Here is a 22460-nt window from a genome sequence, read left to right as displayed (position 1 = left end):
TCTGAGGATGCATGTGTATGTTTAAGCACTTGGTAGCACATGTTAGCTTAAGCATTGTGTCCCCCTTTATAGTACGGCTTTTTCTATACTCAAATTTAAAATATAAAAGAATTTAAACCTCCTTTGAGTTTGAAGCCATCAACATTTGTAATTGGGGTTCCTTCATTTCGTGTAGCATCCTCGAATAAATTCTCTGCTTGTCATCTCGATAAATCTCATTAGTTCTCTAATTGCGTGGTCATTATCATCAAATCTCACAATTAGGGCTTGATTGCACTTTCAGTTTTTTTTTAAAAAAAATTGAAACTATGCACATCTATATGCATCTATAAATGTATATTGTCACAAAATTTGTGTCAAACTCAATCCAAAAAAATATGAGAATAATAAATTTCAGGTGCATATATGTAGAGGACAAAAATCCAAGGAGATGGAATCAAAACTATATTAGACGTTGATTTGTAGAAAAACAACAGTAGAACCAACACAATTCATCGTCTAAGAAAAAACCTTAATGGTGTGTTTGGTTTATGGAGTCGCCCCATACTTGTTGAAGTGATGCATCATGAGTTCATCCTATGAATTTTGGTAGAATCGACTCATTCCTCATGTATATATTAATTATTAGCTTGTGATGAGGTAGTGATGGATCTACTCATTCCATTTCACAAACCAAATACAAAAAATGATGAGTGAGAAGATAATGGACCGCCTCATTCATCAAACTAAACACACCCTAAATTGACCCGACGAATACACGGTTACATAAAACTCTCCTTTATTGACATAAGACTAAAAGTGATAATGAATTTTTTTTGCCTGAATTGTCGCCCTTCATTTCTGTTTACTTGCTACCAACACCGGATTTTTTTCTACAAAAGGTTTTCAGATAGTTCATCCGTATAAAACACTAATGAGCTATGTTTAATGACAAATTATTTTTTCGTGGCCGCGCCCAGCACAATTTAATAGGAAAAATTATATGACACAAAATTAGCTTATTCGGCTTCTTTTTTTAGCCGGAACAATATTTTTCTCTCACAACATTTCAGCCAAAACAGTGTTTTTCAGCCAATTTTAGCCAAATTTCAGACCAGCAAACGGGCCAAAAAGTTCAAGCATCTAAAGTAATTTTTTCCTTTGAAAAGATCAAAACTACTGCCGTAAAGGTTTGGTGTCCCGTAAATCAAAATGTAGGGAGGTACTAAACTTATTAGTACAATCAAATGGTCTAGTTTTATAATTTAATCAATTCTGTACTCGCTGTTTTTTTTAATTTAAAACAGCTAAACTTTTGCTGACCCCTCGTGAGTGGAACTGTGGAAGTGGACTCGAGGGCTCTCTCGCTGTCGACTACGCTGTCTGCAACTGCTGCGGGCAAGCGAAACCAACAGCGAGAGCCTCGCCAAACCGCCGGCGCCGCGGCCTGCAGCCTGCTGCCCTGTACCTCTCGCTCTTATCCCCACCCCCGTCGCTTTCTTAGAAAGCGACCACCGCTGTGAGAGGACAGAGAGGAGGAGGCGTCCACTATCCGTGGCCAAAAGATCGAGTAGCCAGCAAGAAGAAGAAGAGAGATGAACGCCGACTTCGGCGCGCCCAAGGAGCTCGCGGGTGGCCTTCAGCAGCGGAGGGCCCTCTACCAGCCCCGCCTCCCGCCATGCCTCCAGGTGATCACCAATTTTTCATTTGATTCCCTGCGATTCCTGTCCGCCTGTTCATCTCTGCTTGCTCTGTAACACCATCACTCTTGTCGTTTGTCATGAATTTCGGGGGGGGGGGGGGGGGGGGGGGGGGGGTTTTATTGGGGCTTTACCCTTCTTGATTCCTCTGTCTATCCACGGCCAAAAATCGGTTTTAATTAACCCAATTCCTTCTCCCCCAGGGGCCGACGGTAAGGGCGGAGTACGGCGACGCGACCACCACCATCGACCCCACCTGTGCCCAAGCCGTCGCGCAGGCCTTCGCGCACACCTTCGGCCAGCCGCTCGTCAGCTTCGTCGCGCCGGCCGCCGCCGCCGTTGAGGAGCGCCACCCTATCAGGTGCACCTCAGGATGCCCAGTCTAATCATGTGCGAGGAGGCTTGCCTGAATTTACTTCCTTTGCAGGGTGGGCGTGGTGTTCTCTGGGAGGCAGTCGCCGGGAGGGCACAACGTCGTCTGGGGCCTCCATGACGCACTCAAAGCCTACAATCCTCAGAGCGTGCTCTACGGATTTGTCGGTAACCAAAATCTCCCAATTTCTTGAAGATTTATTCGGCACAGTTTTTGCTATTAATATAGAAAAAGTGCCTTTTCCTCCCGTATCCTTTTTAAAGACTTGTGTGCTTCGTGTTATAGGGGGCACGGAGGGGCTGTTTGCAAACAAGACGTTGGAGATCACAGACGATGTTCTTGCTTCCTATAAGAACCAAGGTTGGGGCCACTTGTTGTCCCCTAACTAATTGTGGCCATGTTTCTGTTATTCTCAATACTGACATATCTTGTTTGCTCTTTTCAAGGTGGTTTCGATTTGCTTGGTAGGAGTATTGATCAGATCCGCACTACTAAGCAAGTGAATGCTGCAATGACAACATGCCACAGTCTGAACTTGGATGGGTTAGTCATCATTGGAGGTAGACACCCAATGCTCATCAAAGGCTACTAAAACCCATTCATCTTTTGTTTTGACTTAATTTGCATGCACATGCCACAAGTGATGATTCTTATTTTATAAACAAATTGACCAAGCAGTTGGTGGTCATCACACCAGTTTAAATTTTGTTGTGTTCTAAAATGTTGTGAAAAACACAGTACATGTTTTATAGCAAGAATTACCATGAATTTTCTCTTGGTTCAAGCTAGCACTTTTTTAAAAAAAACATTGTTTCACTCGGTCTACAGGTGTGACCTCCAATTCAGATGCTGCACAGCTTGCAGAGACCCTTATCCAGAATAACTGTAAGACCAAGGTATAACCGTTATTAGTCTAAACTGTTTTTAAATGCTGATATTCTTCAAGCACACAGAAAATCTTAAGAATCCAAAATCTCCGTAAATAGGTTGTTGGTGTGCCAGTTTCATTGAATGGTGACCTCAAGAACCAGTTTGTTGAAACAACAGTCGGATTTGATACAGTGTGCAAGGTAACACACATAGTCCAGTAGAAATTTTGTATAAATGTGTCGATCCTGAAGGCACTTGGAACCAAATATAACATACCACTGTCAATCTGTCACTAATGTCATTTTGTGTGGTAACTACTTTTCAGGTTAATTCACAGCTTGTAAGCAATGTTTGCCTCGATGCAATCTCAGCTGGAAAGGTAATTATCCTGTCACCCATTTGGACTAGTAGCTGAGCAGGCTGCAATTGTTATTGCTACTAAGAACCATTGGCTGATGTTTTTCCTTCCTATCAGTACTATTATTTTGTTCGTCTGATGGGACGAAAAGCATCTCATGTTGCCTTTGAATGTGCACTTCAGTCACACCCAAACATGGTACGATTTTATCAAATTTGTGGTCATATCTCTCTACTATATAAAGTGAAGAAAGAGCATCAGCATCCTTTTTTTTCAATTGCTCTTTGCAGCTCATCTTAGGAGAGGAGGTAGCATTGTCAAAACTCACTCTGATGGAAATTATAAACAAGATATGCGATGGAGTACAAGCAAGGGCAGAATTAGGTTTGTACAGTTCTTTGATTGGTATGTTGCAGCAATTCGTTGAAAAAAAACTTGTAACTTTGGTTGAGGTAATTTTTCTAGTCAATCAAGGTATAAGGGTACTGTGATAAATCATAACTAAAAGACTGGTTATCCATCTTCAGGGATGTGATAAATCATAAACTAAAAGACTGGTTATCCATCTTCAGGGAAATATCATGGTGTGCTTGTTATTCCCGAAGGACTTATAGAAAGCATTCCAGAAATGTATGCTCTTATTCAGGTATGTGTGATCTTTCTTTCAGGGAAACAATGGGATGATACATAGCATTATTTCAGTTCCATCTTATTGTTTTCTGTTCAAATACTCCAGGAAATCAATATCCTTCACAACAATAATGTTCCTGTGGCTGAGATGTCATCACAACTGTCTCCGTGGGCAGCTGCTCTGTTCCAGTTCTTGCCACCCTTCATCAGAAGAGAGGTATTGCATTGCTAGCAAAGTTGGATTTTCTTAATGTTTATGGCATTAAGATAAACTATGGATTAACTATTTGTAATATTTCACTCAGCTGCTGCTCCACCAAGAATCAGATAACTCTGCACAGTTGTCCCAGGTTTGTGATTCTGAATGCCCAATAACTACTCGGTCAAAACTTATTTAATGTAATTATTGGTGTTATAGTGTCCTTTTGTTTTCAGATTGACACGGAGCAACTGTTAGCCCATCTAGTAGAAACAGAAATGATAAAGAGAACAGTAAGTTCCATTGTCGACGCTATTTCTTGTTTTTTCGTCTCTGAATCTGTCCATACTGACTGGGGATGTTTGATTTTCAGAAAGAAGGAAGATACAAGGGAAGGAAGTTCAGTTCAGTCTGTCATTTCTTTGGATATCAGGCTCGAGGATCTGTACCATCAAATTTTGACTGTGACTATGCTTATGTGAGTATTATATCACTGAGATTTTAGAAAATTGAATGTTCTGATCCTTATTCCCTGATAACACTGAATATTTTAGGCTCTTGGACGTATCTCCCTGCATATGATCGCATCTGGATTGACTGGTTACATGGCAACTGTGGCTAACCTGAAGGACCCTGTTGACAAATGGAGATGTTCTGCTGCTCCTTTAACTGTAAGATTACCACTGACCATGCCTTAAACATCATATGCTGAAAGATTAATATCTATTTATATTTGCTCATTATTGACCTAGTAGCACAATTTGTTCTCTACCAGGCGATGATGAGTGTCAAAAGGCATTTACGTGGCCCTGGAGCAATCCCTATAGGAAGGCCTTCCATTCATCCTTCTCCAATTGACCTGAAAGGGAAGGCTTATGAGTAAGTCCACACTGTTCAGCACTGAATACATGTTCCTGCTTTTCTGATTACTCAACGAAATGATGCAAAGTCGAAGGAAGGCGAACTGAACTAATTTTGTTCCTTCATCATTCAGGTTGCTTCGAGAGAAGGCTTCAAGCTTCCTCCTTGACGACTTCTACAGGACTCCAGGAGGCATTCAGTTCGAAGGGCCTGGTTCAGACGTGAAGCCCATCACGCTGACCATTGAGAACCAGGACTACATGGGCGACATTGAGATGCTGAAAGAGTATCTCGGCAAGGTTGAGATCGGAAATCCTTTCATCTGCTTCCTAGTATATAGTTTCAGATAAAAAAAATGTTTCCATTTAAGAAGCAGGTCCTAACATTGGCATGCCTGATGATGATGTGCTCCCCAGGTTAGGACCATGGTGAAGCCAGGGTGCTCCCGGGAGATCCTGAAGGCAGCCATCAGCTCCATGGTATCGGTGACGGATGTGCTGACTGTGATGTCCCACCCCCTCAACGCCGAGCTGCCCCTCTACCATTTCAAGTGAGCGAGGGGCGTCTGGGTTATTTGTAGAGTGTTTTTTGTACCAGCAGAAGAGTGCTCTTCATTGGCTGCAGGTATTTTGTTTGGGTGAGTAGCACTGGGTTGATGCCAATAAACACCGAAACAGTACTTGATCCTGAACTGAACTGTAGCTATTGCTGGATTGGAAAATGCAGGTTTTCGACCTTGGTCGACTGCAGTTTAAAGTGCAAAACCCCATCTGATCGAGTCAAGCTAGTTGTAGTATTGGTGGCAGTATTCCAGTTTTTAAGAGGTGTCTAGAATATCCATATATGCATGATGGGCTATTTCTGGACGTATATATGCCATGTGCTAGTCAAGCTAAAATGTTCTAATTAGTAACCCTCTTTATTATCGTTATTCAAATTCTAGTTACATGTCCATTGGGTACGATTGCTCGTAAAAGATGAACAGACCTGAATTCGTGTGCTTGTATTTAGAGGCTAAGCATTGATTGGAACCAAATTAGAGAAATGAAACGATTTGAAAGAAGAAAAAATGGACTAATGATGAGGATTGAGGAAAGCATGCACAATCGAGAGATGGTGCCAATACATGGGTGGAGAATTTTTTATTTGAGCTCTTTTCGGTTGATACATAAGCCGGTTGATAAACCGACTAAAGCGGTTTTGTTATAAGAGAAAAATACTGTAGATTCTAGCTGATAAGCTGGCTGATAAGTTCAAGCGAACAGGAGTCTGTGAGGACTGTAGATAGTATAAAAAGGAGTACATGCGTATATAATGAACAAGAAAAAGAGAGCGCACGATGAAAGTTGAGTCCACACATCCAGTGCTGTTCTGAGTATCTCTACAACTAAAATATACGGATTGTCAATATCTATCCGGCAGGACCAAAACACTCATGCGATCCATATCCAGCAGGCAAATAATCACCGTATGGAGACACTGGAAGGCAAGTAAATAAAATGAAATAAAACTCATGGAATCACAAGGAATTTATTGGAATATCACCATGCAATGATCATGATCGTGATCCAAATCTCATTCGTCGTCCTTCGCGTTCCGTGTTGACAACAAATATTTTTTTCCCAAAAAAATGAATTGTTGCCATACCTCATGCGGGCTAGGATATTGTAAGTCCGAGTATACATGTTTTGGACAAGGCATAGCATTGATACATTCAATTCAATGCCTAGCAATAAATTTTTAGCCTTTGAGGCAACTGATGTTTGTCATAACTTTCAGACAACAAGCTCCAAGCCTAACTTTTATTTCAGATTCATTACGATAATGAATGTGTTTCTAGACATTATCATGGTATAATACACGTGAAAAATTGAATTGATATATTCTTGATTTTGACTTAGCTAACAATCATCCCATTCAATTTATGTTGCACCCGTTGTAACGCATGAGCACTCATTTAGTGAAAAGAAAAAAAAAAGGCATGGGTGAAGTTTTCTAAACTGTATAAAAATGTCGTTTTAGCAATACTGTAGGTTTCAAAACTACAAATGACAGACAAACACCTTGCATTTCAATATCTAGGTATTTTTTAAGACCATGGTATTTTCAAAAAAGAAAAAAAAAACATGATCCTGAGTTTGTGCCCAGCCCAAAGTTGTTTAGCGCTTGTAAAAGAATTATTGGTCTCGGTCGCATACAGCTTTGATTATAAGCTTCATGCAATCCGGTTTACATATTTTCGGTAGAGTTGAAGGAGAGCAAGAAAATAAACTCCTAGGGAAAGAAACAATGTCCAAGCTCCTAGGGAAAGAAACAATGACCAAGCTCAAGTTGATGAGATGCTTCTGAAGCTTCGACCTCTTTGAACTCAAGTGTTCCCATTCTCGCTATGAAAAATTAAACTGTTCTAGCGAAGTTTCAATGGAATTATTACTACATTCTAGCTGGACAGGCACTTGTTTGTATTTCCTTTTTCTTATCTAAGTCCAAGCGCCTTTTTGATTCTATATAAGAGCACTACCAATGCTATATATGACTAGGACAGCCTCCATGCTATTTAATATAGTACCACATAGGACATTTTGCTGATGTGACAATAATGCTAAACAGAAGATAGATGAAAACTTCGAGAAACTAGGCCTCACATGAAACTACTCTTGCACCAAAACCAATGTTTAAGAAACTACAAGAAATAAATTAGAATAAGCATCACAAAATACTTCGACATAATAAGAGAGTGGGAAAGAAGAGGATTGAGGGAGAGAGGACAAATATGATTGGAGTTTATTTTGTAGCCAAAATTAGGGAGCTATTGTTTTTTAAGTGATGTCTATTAGTCATGGCATGTCATAATTGAGGGCCTGTTTGATCCACTGGTGCTAATAGTTACTAGTGGATTCAAATAAACTTGCTAATAGACCAATGAATTATTAGTTAGGGCTAAAATTAGTTTCATCGAAAGGTTTGAAGTTACTAATAGGTATTGAAAGGATCAAGATGCCCAAGAGTGGGGGTGAATTAGGCTAATTCAAAATTTATTTGCAATAATTAAATCATATTGTTAGCCCAATTAACCCCTTGTGCCTAGAAAGTGTTTCTATTGATCTACTGAACAAAAGTTTAGCAACCTATGTTTCAATTCTACTCTAGCATGGCAATTCTATGAATGTAAATGACAAGAATTGAATTGCTCAAAGTAAATGCACAAAGTAAGGAGAGAAGAAGGAACGCGGCGATATTTTGTCGAGGCATCGGAGAGTCGTCACTCCCTACTAGTCCTCGTTGGAGCACCCACACAAGGGTGTAGCTCCCTCTTGATCCACGCAAGGATAAAATGCTCTCTACGGGTTGATTATTTGACACTCCATCGCGGTGAATCACCCACAACCGCTCACAATTTGAGTTGGGTCATCCACAAGCTCCACCGGATGATCACCAAACTCTCAATCACCACCAAGCCATCTAGGTGATGGCAATCACCAAGAGTAACAAGCACGAACTCTCACTTGACCACGACAAGCCTAATGAGAAGGGTGGATGCACACTATGCTACTCTTGATCTCACTAATGAGGGCTCTCTTTAGGATTTTCAAATCTCAATCACCTCACTAGTACCTTATTTTTTTGGCACTCTCAAAGGTGTTTCTCAGCTGTTGGAATACGCAAAAGTATCCCCACACACGAATGGAGGAAGTATTTATAACCATTGCTAAAAACAAACTGTTATATGCCTCTGTGGAGTGATCGGACGCTTGAAAGGTATTAATGGCTAGAGGGGGGTGAATAGGCTAATAAAAAAATTCTACAACAACACTTAACAAAATGGTTAGACAATTATAAGGCGAAGCAAGTGTTGCGCTAGCCTACTCAAATACAAGCCACCTACCATAATTCTAGTTTAGATAGTATCTATTCACACAATAGCTATGACACTACTCTATGTTAGTGTGCTCTTAAAGGCTAACTAAAGAGCTACACCAACCAAGTATGCAAGCTCTCACAACTAGCTACACTAAAGAGCTTGACAACTAGTTTACGGTAAAGTAGAGTGATCAAGAAGTGTATACCGCCGTGTAGATGAAGGAATCAATCAATCATAAGGATGAATAATAATGAAGACCAATCACCTTGGAATCAATGATGAACACAATGATTTTTACCGAGGTTCACTTGTTTGCCGGCAAGCTAGTCCTCGTTGTGGCGATTCACTCACTTGGAGGCTCACGCGCTAATTGGCTTCACACGCCAAACCCTCAATAGGGTGCCGCACAACCAACACAAGATGAGGATCACACAAGCCACGAGCAATTCACTAGAGTATCTTTTGGCTCTTTACTGGGAAAAGGTCAAGAACCCCTCACAATTATCACGATCGGAGCCGGAGACAATCACCACTCTCCGCTAGACGATCCTCGCTACTCCAAGCTGTCTAGGTGGCGGCAACCACCAAGAGTAACAAGCGAAATTCATAGCGAAACATGAACACCAAGTGCCTCTAGATGCAATCACTCAAGCAATGCACTTAGATTCACTCCCAATCTCACAAGGATGATGAATCAATGATGGAGATGAGTGGGAGGGCTTTGGCTAAGCTCACAAGGTTGTTACATCAATAAAAATGGCCAAAAGTATGAGCTTCAACTGGCCATGGGGCTTAAATAGAAGCCTCCATGAAATAGAGCCGTTGTATCCCTTCACTGGGCACAACGTGGGGTGACCGGACGCTCCGGTCCGATCGACTGAACGCTGGCTCTCAGTGTCCGGTCATGTGATTCACGCCACGTGTCCCCTGCTTCAAATACTGTTTGTTAGATTTCAACGGTCATCTATTGACCGGACGCAGCGCACAAACTGATAGGACGCTCAGCCTCCAGATGTTGGGCTTCTTATCATCTTCAAAACTGGGAGGTTGCTCAACATATACTTCTTCATTGATGTAGCCATTGAGAAATATACTCTTAACATCCATTTGATAGAGCTTGATGTTGTGGGCACAACCATAGGCTAGCAAGATTCTTATTGCTTCCAATTTAGCAACTGGGGCATATGTTTCTTCAAAGTCAAGACCTTCAACTTGTGTATAGCCTTGTGCTACCAATCTTGCTTTGTTCCTTACTACTATCCAATCTTGATCTTGCTTATTTCTAAAGACCCATTTGATTCCAATTACATTGTGTTCCTTTGGTCTTTCTACCAACTCCCATACTTGATTTCTTGTGAAGTTATTCAATTCTTCATGCATAGCATTCACCTCATCAATATTATTCAATGCTTCATCTATCTTCTTTGGTTCAATGGATGACACAAATGAGAAATGCTCATAAAATGAAACCAATCTTGATCTAGTTTGCACACCTCTTAAAATATCACCAATGATAGTGTCCAATGGATGATCCCTTGCTATATTGGTTGGTTGGAGGATTGGAACTTGATTGCTTGTACTTGCTTGATCATTAGGTTGAGATGATGTACTAGCCACTTGATCTTGTTCATTATCATTAGATCCACTTGCACTAACTTGATTTGTGTCATCTTGAACATTTGAGTTAGAGAGCACTTGCACTTGATCATCTTCATCATCATTTACTTGCCTAGGCCTTAATTCACCAACATCCATGTTCTTCATAGCATTTGAAAGTTGACTGCCTCTAACATCTTCTAAGTTCTCATTCTCTACTTGTGAACCCTTGGTTTCATCAAATTCAACATCATAAACTTCCACAAGAGTACCACTATCCAAATTCCAAACTCTATATGCTTTGCTTATAGTGGAATATCCAAGTAGAAATCCTTCATCACATTTCTTATCAAACTTGCCCAATCTAGTGCCTTTCTTCAAGATATAGCATTTGCAACTAAAGACCCGAAAATATGCAATGTTGGGTTTTCTACCAAGCTCATATGGTGTCTTTTCTTTCAATCGGTGACAATAGAGGTGGTTGCTACAATAGCATGCCGTGTTGATAGCTTCGGCCCAAAAAGGATTGACTCACATTATACTCACTAAGCATAGACCTTGCCATATCAATGAGTGTCCTATTCTTTCTCTCAATAAGGCCATTTGATTATGGAGTGTACTTGGCCGAGAATTGATGTCTAATTCTAAATTCATCACATAACTCATCAATTCTAGTGTTCTTAAACTCACTACCATTGTCACTTCTAACTCTCTTGATGGTTGTTTCAAACTCATTGTGAATGCCTTTGATAAATGATTTGAATGTTGCAAATACATCACTTTTGTCCACTAGAAAGAATATCCATGTGTATCTAGTGTAGTCATCCACTATCACAAAGCCATATTTGTTACCACTGATACTAGTGTATTGTGTTGGCCCAAATAAATCCATGTGCAATAACTCAAATGCTTTACTGGTGCTCAACATGCTTTTCTTAGGATGAGTGTTTTCCAACTTGTTTGCCAGCTTGACAAGAGCTACAAAGTTTATCCTTCTCAAACACAACATCTTTCAAGCCTCTAACCAAGTCATGCTTAACTAATATATTCAATTGTTTCATTCCAACATGACCAAGCCTTCTATGCCATAACCAACCCATGCTAGACTTAGTGAACAAGCATGTTGATAATCTAGCTTCACTAGCATTGAAATCAACCAAGTATAGATTCTCATATCTAAAACCTTTGAAGATCAAGTTAGAGCCATCTACACTCATGATCTCTACATCATCTATCCCAAATATGCATTTGAATCCAAAATTACACAATTGAGCCACGGATAGCAAATTGAAGTTCAAGCTCTCTACTAGCAACACATTGGATATGCTCATATAATTGGATATTGCAATCTTACCAAGCCCTTTGACCTTGTCTTTGCCATTATCACCAAATGTGATACTATCATAACCATCATTGCCATTGGTGTTGATTGAGTTGAACATTCTTGCATCACCGATCATGTGTTGAGTGCACCCACTATCAAGAACCCAATACCTTTCTCTGACTTTGTAATTAATCTACAAAAGAAGATCAATTCTTTTTAGGTATCCAAACTTGTTTGGGTCCTTGAAGGTTAGTCACTAATCTCTTTGGCACCCAAATGACTTTCTTCTTTGAGTCCATCCATGGTTTACCAATGAACTTAGCCTTCACACCATTTATACCCTTAGTAAGCATATAGTATGAATCAAGCTTAATGGAGGATACATTAGCATTTTTGCTCTTGTTTTTGCATTCTTGCTCTTTATGACCCACTTGCTTGCAACTATTGCAAAATCGACAATTGTTCTTCACAAAACTAGTCTTGTGAGGAGCAAAGGTCGCCTTGCCTTTCTTGGGGGTGTAGCCCAATCTCTCTTTATAGAGAGAAGCTCTTTGGCTACCCAAGCACATAAGCAAGCGGTCCTCACCACCATAGACCTTAGCCAAGGTGTGAGTGGGCTTATTGACCTCCTTCTTGAGGTTCTTATTCTCAACCACTAGTGAGGCATCACAAGTGAGACCATCACTACTAGATAAGGTAGTAGTGGAAGTGCTACAAGAAGGATTAGTGGGAGCAACAATGATAGGCATAGATATTGATTCATCAATTATATCACAAGTTAAACCTACATTGCAAGTTTTAACATGCTTCTTTTATTTTGCTCATTGAGCAAAGAGGAATGAGCCTTTTCAAGATTTTTGTGAACTTTGCCAAGCTTCTCATTGGCTTCCTCTAGCCTCTCATAAGATGCATTGAGCTCATCAAAGGCTTGCTTAAGGTCTTTTAGTTCTTTACGTAAGCTTTTGCATTACCTTCTCTTGATGTCAAAGTGTTCTCTAGCATCCTCTAACATGTCAAATAATTCATCTTTAGTAGGTTCATCATTATCACTATCACTATTATTTTCATTTTCATGTTCATTTCCATCATCATGTTCTTTATCACTTTCATCATCACAAGATTGTATCTTAGTGGCCTTAGCCATGAAGCATGATGAAGATTCGAAGAGAGGGGGCTTCTCATTGATAGCAATGCTTGCAAGAACCTTCTTCTTGGTGGTCTTGTTATCATCACTATCATCATCATTATCACTTGAGGAAGCATCACTATCCCAAGTGACTACATATGAACCACCAATGCCATCTTGTCCTTCTTCTCTTTCTTTTTCTTCTTGTCCTTCTTTTTGTTCTTCTTGTTGTCATCATCATTGTCGCTATTGTATGGACATTAAGCAACAAGATGATCCTTGCTTCCACACTTGAAGCACTTTCTTGACTCTTCTTTGTTCTTGGATGAAGATTTCTTTCTCCTAGCACGGTAGCCCTTCTTCACCATAAACTTGCCAAATCTCTTGACAAAGAGAGCCATCTTCTCATTATCATCATCATCCCATGAATCATCATCTTCACTTGATGTTTCTTGTTTAGCTTTGCCCTTGGATGATGTGGCTTTGAATGCCATGCTCTTCTTCTTTTCATCCTTCTTCTCATATTTCTTCTCCTTTTTTTTCTTCTTATCATCATCTCTATATGTATCATCAGTCATTATATCTTCCAATACTTGGTTTGGTGTCATGGTGTCCAAATCGCTTCTCACTAGAATGGTGACCAATGTACCAAATCTTGAAGGCAAACATCTCAAGAACTTATGTGAGAAGTCCTTGTCCTTCACCTCTTCACCAAGTGCTTTAAGATCATCGACAAGCACTTGAAGCCTATGGAACATCTCCGGCATACTCTTATCCTCCTTCATCTTGAAGCTTGCAAACTTCTCTTTGAGGATGTATGCCTTTGCACCCTTCATGGCTTGAGTGTCCTCAAATGATTCTTCCAACTTCTTCCAAGCCTCATGAGTCATCTCAATATTCTTGATTTGCTCAAATGTTCTTTCATTAATTGCATCATGAATATCACTTAGAGCAACGTCATTGTTTTGGAGAAGCACTTCTTCGACAGCGGTGGGATTCTCTAGATCATCAATCTCAATTTTGGTTTTCACTACCTTCCACACCTTTCTATTGATTGACTTGATGTGTGTGGTCATTTTTTACTTCCAATAAGGATAATTTGTGCCATCAAATTGGGGTGACTTCTTGGTGTTGTTGATTTGAGCCATTTTTACACCGAATGTTGTTAAGCCTCAAATCATGGTGACATCGGCTCTGATACCACTTAAAAGGTCCTAATGGCTAGAGGGGGTGAATAGTCTAATAAAAATTTGTACAACAACACTTAATAAAATGGTTAGACAATTATGAGGCGAAGCAAATGTTGCGCTAGCCTACTCAAATATAAGCCACCTACCACAATTCTAGTTTAGATAGTATCTATTCACACAATAGCTATGACACTACTCTATGTTAGTATGCTCTCAAGGGCTAACTAAAGAGCCACACCAACCAAATATATAAGCTCTCACAACTAGCTACACTAAAGAGCTTGACAACCAGTTTGTGGTAAAGTAGAGAGAGTGATCAAGAAGTGTATACCGCCGTGTAGATGAAGGAATCAATCAATCACAATGATGAATAACAATGAAGACCAATCACCTCGAATCAATGATGAACACAATGATTTTTACCGAGGTTCACTTGTTTGCCGACAAGCTAGTCCTCGTTGTGGCGATTCACTCACTTAGAGGTTCACGCGCTAATTGGCTTCATATGCCAAACCCTCAATAGGGTGCCGCACAACCAACACAAGATGAGGATCACACAAGCCACGAGCAATTCACTAGAGTACCTTTTGACTCTCTGTCGGAGAAAGGTCAAGAATCCCTCACAATTACCACGATCGGAGCCGGAGACAATCACCACTCTCCGCTTGACGATCCTCGCTGCTCCAAGCCGTCTAGGTGGCGGCAACCACCAAGAGTAACAAGTGAAATCCGCAGCAAAACATGAACACCAAGTGCCTCTAGATGCAATCACTCAAGCAATGCACTTGGATTCACTCCCAATCTCACAAGGATAATGAATCAATGATGGAGATGAGTGGGAGGGCTTTGGCTAAGCTCACAAGGTTGTTATGTCAATGAAAATGGCCAAAAGTATGAGCTTCAACCGGCCATGGGGCTTAAATAGAAGCCCCCACGAAATAGAGCCGTTGTACCCCTTCACTAGGCACAACGCGGGGTGACCAGACTCTTTGGTCCGATCGACTAGACGCTGGCTCTCAACGTCCGGTCACGTGATTCACGCCACGTGTCCCCTGCTTCAAATATTGTTCGTTAGATTTCAACGGTCATCTGTTGACTAGACGCAGCGTAAAAACTGACCGGACGCTAAGCCTCCAGAGTCCGGTCGTTTCTAGTAAGGTTCCAGAAACGACCGGACGCAGCGCACAAACTGACCGGACGCTAAGCCTCTAGAGTCTGGTCGTTTCCAGCAGAAATGATTTTCTTCGATCGGACGCGTCCGGTCATGCTTGACCGGACCCTGACAGCGTCCGGTCACACAGTAACTATCTTCTGCGCTGTCCGACAACAAGACCGGACCCTGAACCTCAGCATCTGGTCAGTCCAAGACCCAGCGTCCGGTCGTTTGACCGACGCTAGCGTCTCTGCTGTTACAACTGACTGGACGCGCCGGTTCCTCTGTGACCATCGTTCGGTCACCTTGTGACCAGCGAGACTAATTCTTTTTTACTTCTAATTTCTTCACCCTTGCTCAAATATGCCAACCACCAAGTGTATCACCTTGTGCACATGTGTTAGCATATTTTCACAAACTATTTTCAAGGGTGTTAGCATTCCACTAGATCCTAAATGCATATGCAATGAGTTAGAGCATCTAGTGGCACTTTGACAACCGTATTTCGATACGAGTTTCACTCCTTTTAATAGTATGACTATTAATCCTAAATGTGATCACACTCTCTAAGTGTCTTGATCACCAAAACAAATAGCTCCTATGGTTTATACCTTTGCCCTGAGCCTTTTATTTTTCTCTTTCTTCTTTCTTAAGTCTAAGCACTTGATCATCATCATGGCATCATCATCATGCTATGATCTTCATTTGCTTTACCACTTGGAGTGTGCTACCTATCTCATGAATCACTTAATAAACTAGGTTAGTACTTAGGGTTTCATCAATTCACCAAAACCAAACTAGAGTTTTCAACGCTCCGGTCAGTTCTCCCCGAACTCCAGTGTTTAAGTTGTGACCGGACGCGTTCAGTCGTGATTTTCCCTCTCTGGAACCTTACTGTAGTCGACCGGACGCTAGGGACTCATCGTCCGGTCACTTCACCTCTCAGCGTCTGGTCAACACTGATCGGACGCGTCTTGTCGTGATTTTCCCTCTCTGGAATCTTACTGGAGTCGACCGGACGCTGGGACTCAGTGTCCGGTCACTTCACCTCTCAGAGTCTAGGTCACTTCACCTCTCAGCGTCCGATCGCACTAGACTGATTTCACCTTGATCAAATGAACTGATCGGACTCTGCGCCAGCGTCCGGTCACCCCGGAGCCAGCGTCCGGTCAGTATTTGACCCTCCATTTACTTCCAACTCTCGATCCTATGTGAATGAAGTTTGCTCCAATGGATCTAAGGGCTTTTTAGGAGCCACCTAGTGCTAGATTTAGAAGTGTGCACCACACCTAACTCACTAGACTCACCTAGGTCAAGCTACCCGTCCATACTCCTTAATAGTACGGCCAAAGAAAAAACAAAGTCCTAAACTACTCTAAGTGTCTCTTCCACTTCAATCGACACTTAGAACTAGTCCATCCTTAACCTTGTTGTCCATCCTTTAAAACCGAAACGATTTCCATCGTAGAGGTATGACCATAATGATAATCCAATCGATCTCCATTACCATAACCTAACTTAATCGCCTCTGTAAAACACATATTAGTCATAATAATCACGTATTATCACTAATCACCGAAAACCCAACTAGAGACCTAGATGCTTTCAAGTATCAATAGATGTCAACCACCTATTAGTAGCTTATTAGTAGGTGGATCCAAAATTCTAAATAACCCATTGCTAATAATTAGTAACTATTAGCAGCTAACTATTAGTGCTAATGGATCCAAGGGCTTGTTTAGATCGGTTAGCACCAAACATTAGTTAACTAACATAATAGCTGCTAACTTTTGCCGTCGTTGGAAGTTGGAACATATCAGATGGTGTATATCTTTAAAATCTGCAAACCAGCAACGCTTCTGTTTGTCACGCACAATAAGCAGAGCATGGCCTGCATGGCTTCGCTCAAAGCAGCACAGCATGGTAATTAAACTGATCAATTACAGCATCAAAGATTATCCCAAATCCAGGCATCCAATGATTCAACATGTAACTAACAATTGCCTGCTACAACATTATTCCCTACAACATTAAAGGGCACAAAAGAGCAAAAAGAAAGAAAAAGTGCCTTAAATGACACTTTTATTGCTTCGATGATCTCCAACACACTGATCTGCAGATCAAGCATGTAACCAGGTGCTGATCATTGTCGATGACACTCAGCTGCATGTCGCACATCCGCCTGCAGCACAGCGCAAAACAATGATTTTCTGAACAGGCAAGCTTGCAAGTTCGAGCAAAGGTGTAGCATTTGCAACCTAGTTGATTCAATAAAAGGGCGTACCAAGTGCAGAGAGTTCCCGCTCTGTGCGGGGTCTGGGGAAGAGTGTCAGTGGCAAGCCTTACCCTCGCCTATGCAATGCGAGGAGACCGCGACTCGAACCTGGGACCTTCCGGCCACAGGCGGTAAAACTCTACCGCTTGCGCCAGGCCCGCCCTTCTAGTTGATTCAATATTTTGAGATATGTTTCAAAGGCTTCGTAAGTGAAGCTTTACTGACAGCAGTTTGTGTAGGAACAGGGGGAATAGCTTACTTCATATAACTGTTCCACTAGGGAGTAAAGCATCCTTGATCACTGTGACAATTCCACCTTTGATGAAGTACCCGTCTGTCTCCCTTGCAGCTTCTTGAACATTGTCAGCATTGAGTATCTACAAGATCAACGAGTCTCGTGAGAAATATCGCTGCCATAGAAAATGTGTGGTAGACAAGTCTAATAATGAAAGGTTCCTGTTTAATCATATGACGAGCTAAGACTTATGAATAATCAAGTGCAACAGGTCCATTAAACAATGGCAATAATAGAACAAGGGAATAGGATCAGGATTGCAGTATAATGGCAGCTTTTTCTGGGTGGAACTTGAATGGCATATGCATGAGCAGTATTGGAAAGCCAAAGCACGAACTGATATGAAGCTCAGCATTTCAGGTTTTATTTTGTTTTTTATAACAAAAACTGATATATGACTTGTTGACAGTTTTTATTTTGTGGTAAACAGAACCTCAGCTTGACTACCTCAGTTAAATACAGGCAAAAGTGAAGAATGAAAATTTATGCAGGCAATTAGGGAAAGATAAGTATAAACAATCATATTATATAGGCATCTTCCATGTAAAAAAGAGAGCATGCAAGCCTATTCATATTTTAAAGTTAATATTTTCAAAAATAAGTGTAGAAATTAAGAGGAAAAAATGGCATATCAAGTATTATGTAATATCCTAAGGAAAAATATAGACTAATATATTCTTGACCATTAGAACATCAGTTTGGAATACCTTCACATTGTCTCCAATTCGAGCATTCTTGTCAATGATTGCTCTTCTGATGTGTGAATTCTTCCCAATACCAATGGGAATGCCACCATTTTCGGCAAGGAGTTTCTTGTCAGCTTCAGTCTGGATAAAAAGAACACCAAGGTGTGAGCTCTCTTGTTACATTGACAGCAGTGAACACTTGTATATATTTACCTCATAGTAGTCCGCACCCATTAGTAAAGTGTCCTCTATGATAGCACCTTCAGATATGCAAGATTGGAGTCCAACTACAGAATGGTGTATCTTGCAGTTCTGTGTGCACAAGATCAAGGCATAAACGTTTTAGTAAATGAATTATGAGAAATCACTTTGGAGGAAATATAAAAAGTCTATAGAAAGGTTTTCAAGCATGCTACAGTAAAACAAAACACTACTTACTTTAATAACACATCCTTCACCAATAACACTGTCTGCCACATCAGCATCAAGAACCTTTGAAGGTGGCAGGTGTCGAGGTTGTGTATAAATTGGAGCAGAACGGTCATAGAAGCTGTATTCAGATTGAAGGGAAACACAATCAGTAGGGACTAATTGAAATTGTAAGACTTGATGTGCATGCAGTGTTGTAACTTTTGACTGCAGCACAGTGAGAAGTGAAAGCATACCTGAAATCTGGTACTGGTTTCTTGGTTATTCCCAAGTTTGCATTATAAAATGCCTCGATGGTACCAATATCTTCCCAGTAACCATCATACAGATAAGCTTGAACCTGCAGACAAAAACAAGGTCTTAAATAACATTCTGAAAGGTAACCCTTCCTTCCCTCCTGCCTTGAGCCAACCCAACCTGCCTAGGCTTTCTAGCACGCTGTTCTTAGGCAGCACTTGACACACATAAACTACCGAGATGCACTTCAATGTAAGTGTTTAGATAATAGTAAGTTTCTTCAGAAATGAAATGTCAGGGTACCAACTTATGGCATAATGACATTTGTGCGAAAAGGCTATATAGTACTTTTTTATATAAAAAATAAACATCAGTAAACAGCTAAAAGGTTAAATAATCTTTGCATACCCTCTTTCCAATGCTTGTTGCACCTGGAATAACCTCACTTCCAAAGTCATTGGCTCCAGGAAATTGTTCACGGAGGAGCTGAAGCATTACATCTTTGCTAAAAACATAGATACCCATGCTAGCAATATAAGGCATTTCCTTCGCCCTTACGTCATCAAGGCCAAGTATGGTGGTGTCAACCTACATCAATCAGACAGCAATATGATGTGAAGGTATTTTAAAGAGGAATATTTTTGGTTTACTAAATGATTGTCCACAAATGTATATCAAGTTAGCTTGAAAGGAAAGGCACATTATGTGTACCATCATTGCTTTCAACTGCTCTCCTTTTGGTTTCTCAGCAAACTCAATGATCCTCCCTTCTTCGTCGATTTTCATGAGGCCAAATGCAGTTGCACGTGCCTCATCCATCGGTAGGGCAGCAACAGTAATATCAGCATCCGTTTCTCTGTGTGCCTGAATGAACTTTTCATAGTCCATCCGGTACAGGTGATCACCAGCAAGAATTAGAAACTCCATCACATTATGCTCCTCAAACAACCACAAGTACTGCCTTACAGCGTCTGCTGTACCCTGAGAAAAAAAATATAAAAGAAAATTAGTAGTTGACGTAAGCTAGTGAAGTGCGCTAGCAAAATTTTCTGTAGATTAGCATGCATTTGCTTAAGGCATGATGGTACACTTCAAACTCATGTTCAATAAACAACTGGAATGACCTTTGTTGTCTGTTGGCTACAAATGTGATGTAGTGCGAAGCGAGAATATGCAATGGGGAAAATATGAATATGGTGTCAAATGTGCATGTTAAAGAAATGGTAGATTTCGCATTTGACAAAATCAGAAAAGATACAAACATTACTATGGATACCTGAAACCAGTTTGGATTATCTGGGCTCTGCTGTGCAGCTAAGACTTCAACGAACCCTTCATTCTTGTACCCTCCGATGTTGCTCCCGTAGGCTCTTGAGAGGTGACGGTTGAGGGAAGCAGAGTTGAATTGCGTTAGCACATAGATCTTGGATATGTTGCTGTTGAGACAATTGCTGACAGGAATATCAATCAGTCTATAGTTGGCACCCAATGGCACTGCAGGCTTGGCACGCTTCTTTGTCAAGGGGTACAATCTAGTGCCAGCACCACCTCCGAGAATGATTCCAAGAACACTCTGAACCAACAATAAATGTTTGTTATTGTATACAGCCAAGAGTGAGTATACTGATGAGCATCACAAAAGGACAAGGACAGCTCTGAAATTCAAAATTTGTTAGCACTCCTTGGAAACTAATAACATAATCTCTGCATCGTGACAAATTTAAAAGATATAATTAAAAAAAAGATGAGACAAGTTCAAACAACATAGGCCCACTCGAGGATAATTGCAAATGGGCCATTATAATTTCTGCATCAGACCCAAAAACTAATATTATATGGGAACAAGAAACGATTAAACCATAAATAATGATCCAAAACATACCTACAACCACAGCCCTGACAACATCTTGATCAATTTTCTTATTGGCTACTACAAGGAATCATATTTAACCACATGAGCCTCAAAACAACTAGCATCCTAAAATTGCCACATTCATCGGTACCTTAGTACATACAAAAAGAAAATACTGTACTAAGCAGCAAACACGAAACGTGCACATGAGAAGGCGACAATCCCAGCCGCAGATTTGCGCATCTAGATGAGTAACGCGTTATTCATAAATATTAAAAAAACAATCTTTTGCACGCGCGTCCCAATTTGCCATCAGGAACGGCAAATGTGCCTCGAAGGCGCGACCCGACGGATCAGAGGCAAGCCGCAAGCGAGAGACGGCCAGGCGTGCCAAGAGAAACCTCCGCATTCCCCGTGCAGGAGGCGGGCGGCGGGGGCGTACCGTGCTGGCGTCGGGGTCCAGGCAGGTCTGGGAGCTCTTGGAGTCGGACACCGCGCGCGGGGAGAAGACGAACGGCCGGCTCCGCGCCGCGGGCGTGGAGACGGACACCCCGCGGCTGCGCCGGCCGTGGCTCGGGTGCGCGCGGAGGAGTCGGAGTGAGGAGTCGCCGGAGGTGGACGGGCATGGCGCGGCGCCTTGGTGTCGCGGTGGGATCAGGGTCCTGGACGACGCCATAGCTCGTGCGGTGAGGAAGGACGACGACCTGCGTGGCGGAGCTCACGGGGAGTCTGTAGTGAGGCCACACACTGACACACGGTCTGATCTCTGATAGGGAGGGGTGGTCAGACTGCTCGTGTGGCTGTGAGATTTTGGCTCTGTCTCGGTCTATGAGACAAAAACGACTCCGATAAACAGTAGACCTCTGTCAGGCCCATTGACGGCCGACAGGTGCAGAGGAGCGGGAGCCAAAACCACCGAAGTCCTGCCAAAGAGGGCCTAACTCATCCTTACGGGATCTTTTTATTTTTTTTAATGTTTTTATTTTTCTAGTAGAGAGACACAGAGATCGGATGGCTGAAGCTAATTTATTGTGAGAGAAAAATACTGTAGATTTTAGCTGATAAGTCCGACTGATAAGTTTAAGCGAACACGCACTTAGTGTCTATTCGCTTGAACTTATCAGTCGGCTTATCAGCTAGAATTGCCTGTTCGCTTGAACTTATCAGTCGACTTATCAGCTAAAATCTATAATATTTTTCTCTCACTAATAAATCAGCTTCAGTCGATTTTAATACCAGCCAAACAGACCGTGGCAAATGATCTCGGCTGACATCGAGGACGAGGGATTCTAGTTGCCTAGTTCTTGCCTTGATTTTGATCGCATGTGCAAGAGAAAGGCCCTGTTTACATAAGTTTATAATCAGATTATGGATCTCCAGCCGCAAAAAGTCATAAATAATCGTGCAAAAGTGTTTTGCGTTTTCTAACGTTCTCAGGACTGCTCGTGACTCACCCACCATGAGA

General features: G+C 41.4%; 2 protein-coding genes across 2 annotated transcripts; one reads left to right on the top strand and one right to left on the bottom strand.

The window, feature by feature from the left end:
• Window positions 1-1313: 1313 nt before the first annotated feature.
• LOC136499017 (pyrophosphate--fructose 6-phosphate 1-phosphotransferase subunit alpha-like) lies at window positions 1314-5739 on the top strand. Its single transcript, XM_066494712.1, has 19 exons — window positions 1314-1667; window positions 1883-2040; window positions 2107-2219; window positions 2338-2412; window positions 2499-2612; window positions 2881-2948; window positions 3039-3122; window positions 3248-3301; window positions 3398-3478; window positions 3571-3664; window positions 3853-3926; window positions 4017-4127; window positions 4216-4260; window positions 4346-4402; window positions 4483-4587; window positions 4664-4780; window positions 4885-4988; window positions 5104-5269; window positions 5387-5739. The coding sequence occupies exons 1-19, from the start codon at window positions 1575-1577 to the stop codon at window positions 5522-5524; spliced, it is 1851 nt and encodes a 616-aa protein (XP_066350809.1). The 5' UTR covers window positions 1314-1574; the 3' UTR covers window positions 5525-5739.
• An 11406-nt stretch (window positions 5740-17145) lies between these two features.
• LOC136500380 (glucose-1-phosphate adenylyltransferase small subunit 2, chloroplastic/amyloplastic/cytosolic) lies at window positions 17146-21747 on the bottom strand. The gene is made up of 10 exons (XM_066495719.1): window positions 21438-21747; window positions 20420-20716; window positions 19855-20124; window positions 19552-19731; window positions 19143-19246; window positions 18916-19027; window positions 18691-18789; window positions 18499-18618; window positions 17756-17873; window positions 17146-17403 (listed from the first exon to the last, which is right to left on the bottom strand). Exons 1-9 carry the CDS (start codon window positions 21669-21671, stop codon window positions 17757-17759), a joined length of 1533 nt encoding a protein of 510 aa, XP_066351816.1. The 5' UTR covers window positions 21672-21747; the 3' UTR covers window positions 17146-17403; window position 17756.
• Between the last annotated feature and the right edge of the window lie 713 nt (window positions 21748-22460).

The sequence above is a fragment of the Miscanthus floridulus genome, chromosome 13, assembly GCF_019320115.1.
Source record: "Miscanthus floridulus cultivar M001 chromosome 13, ASM1932011v1, whole genome shotgun sequence".
NCBI classification, from domain to species: domain Eukaryota; kingdom Viridiplantae; phylum Streptophyta; class Magnoliopsida; order Poales; family Poaceae; genus Miscanthus; species Miscanthus floridulus.
The sequence above is the reverse complement of the archived record's forward strand: the minus strand, read 5'-3'. Positions and strand labels throughout refer to the sequence as shown.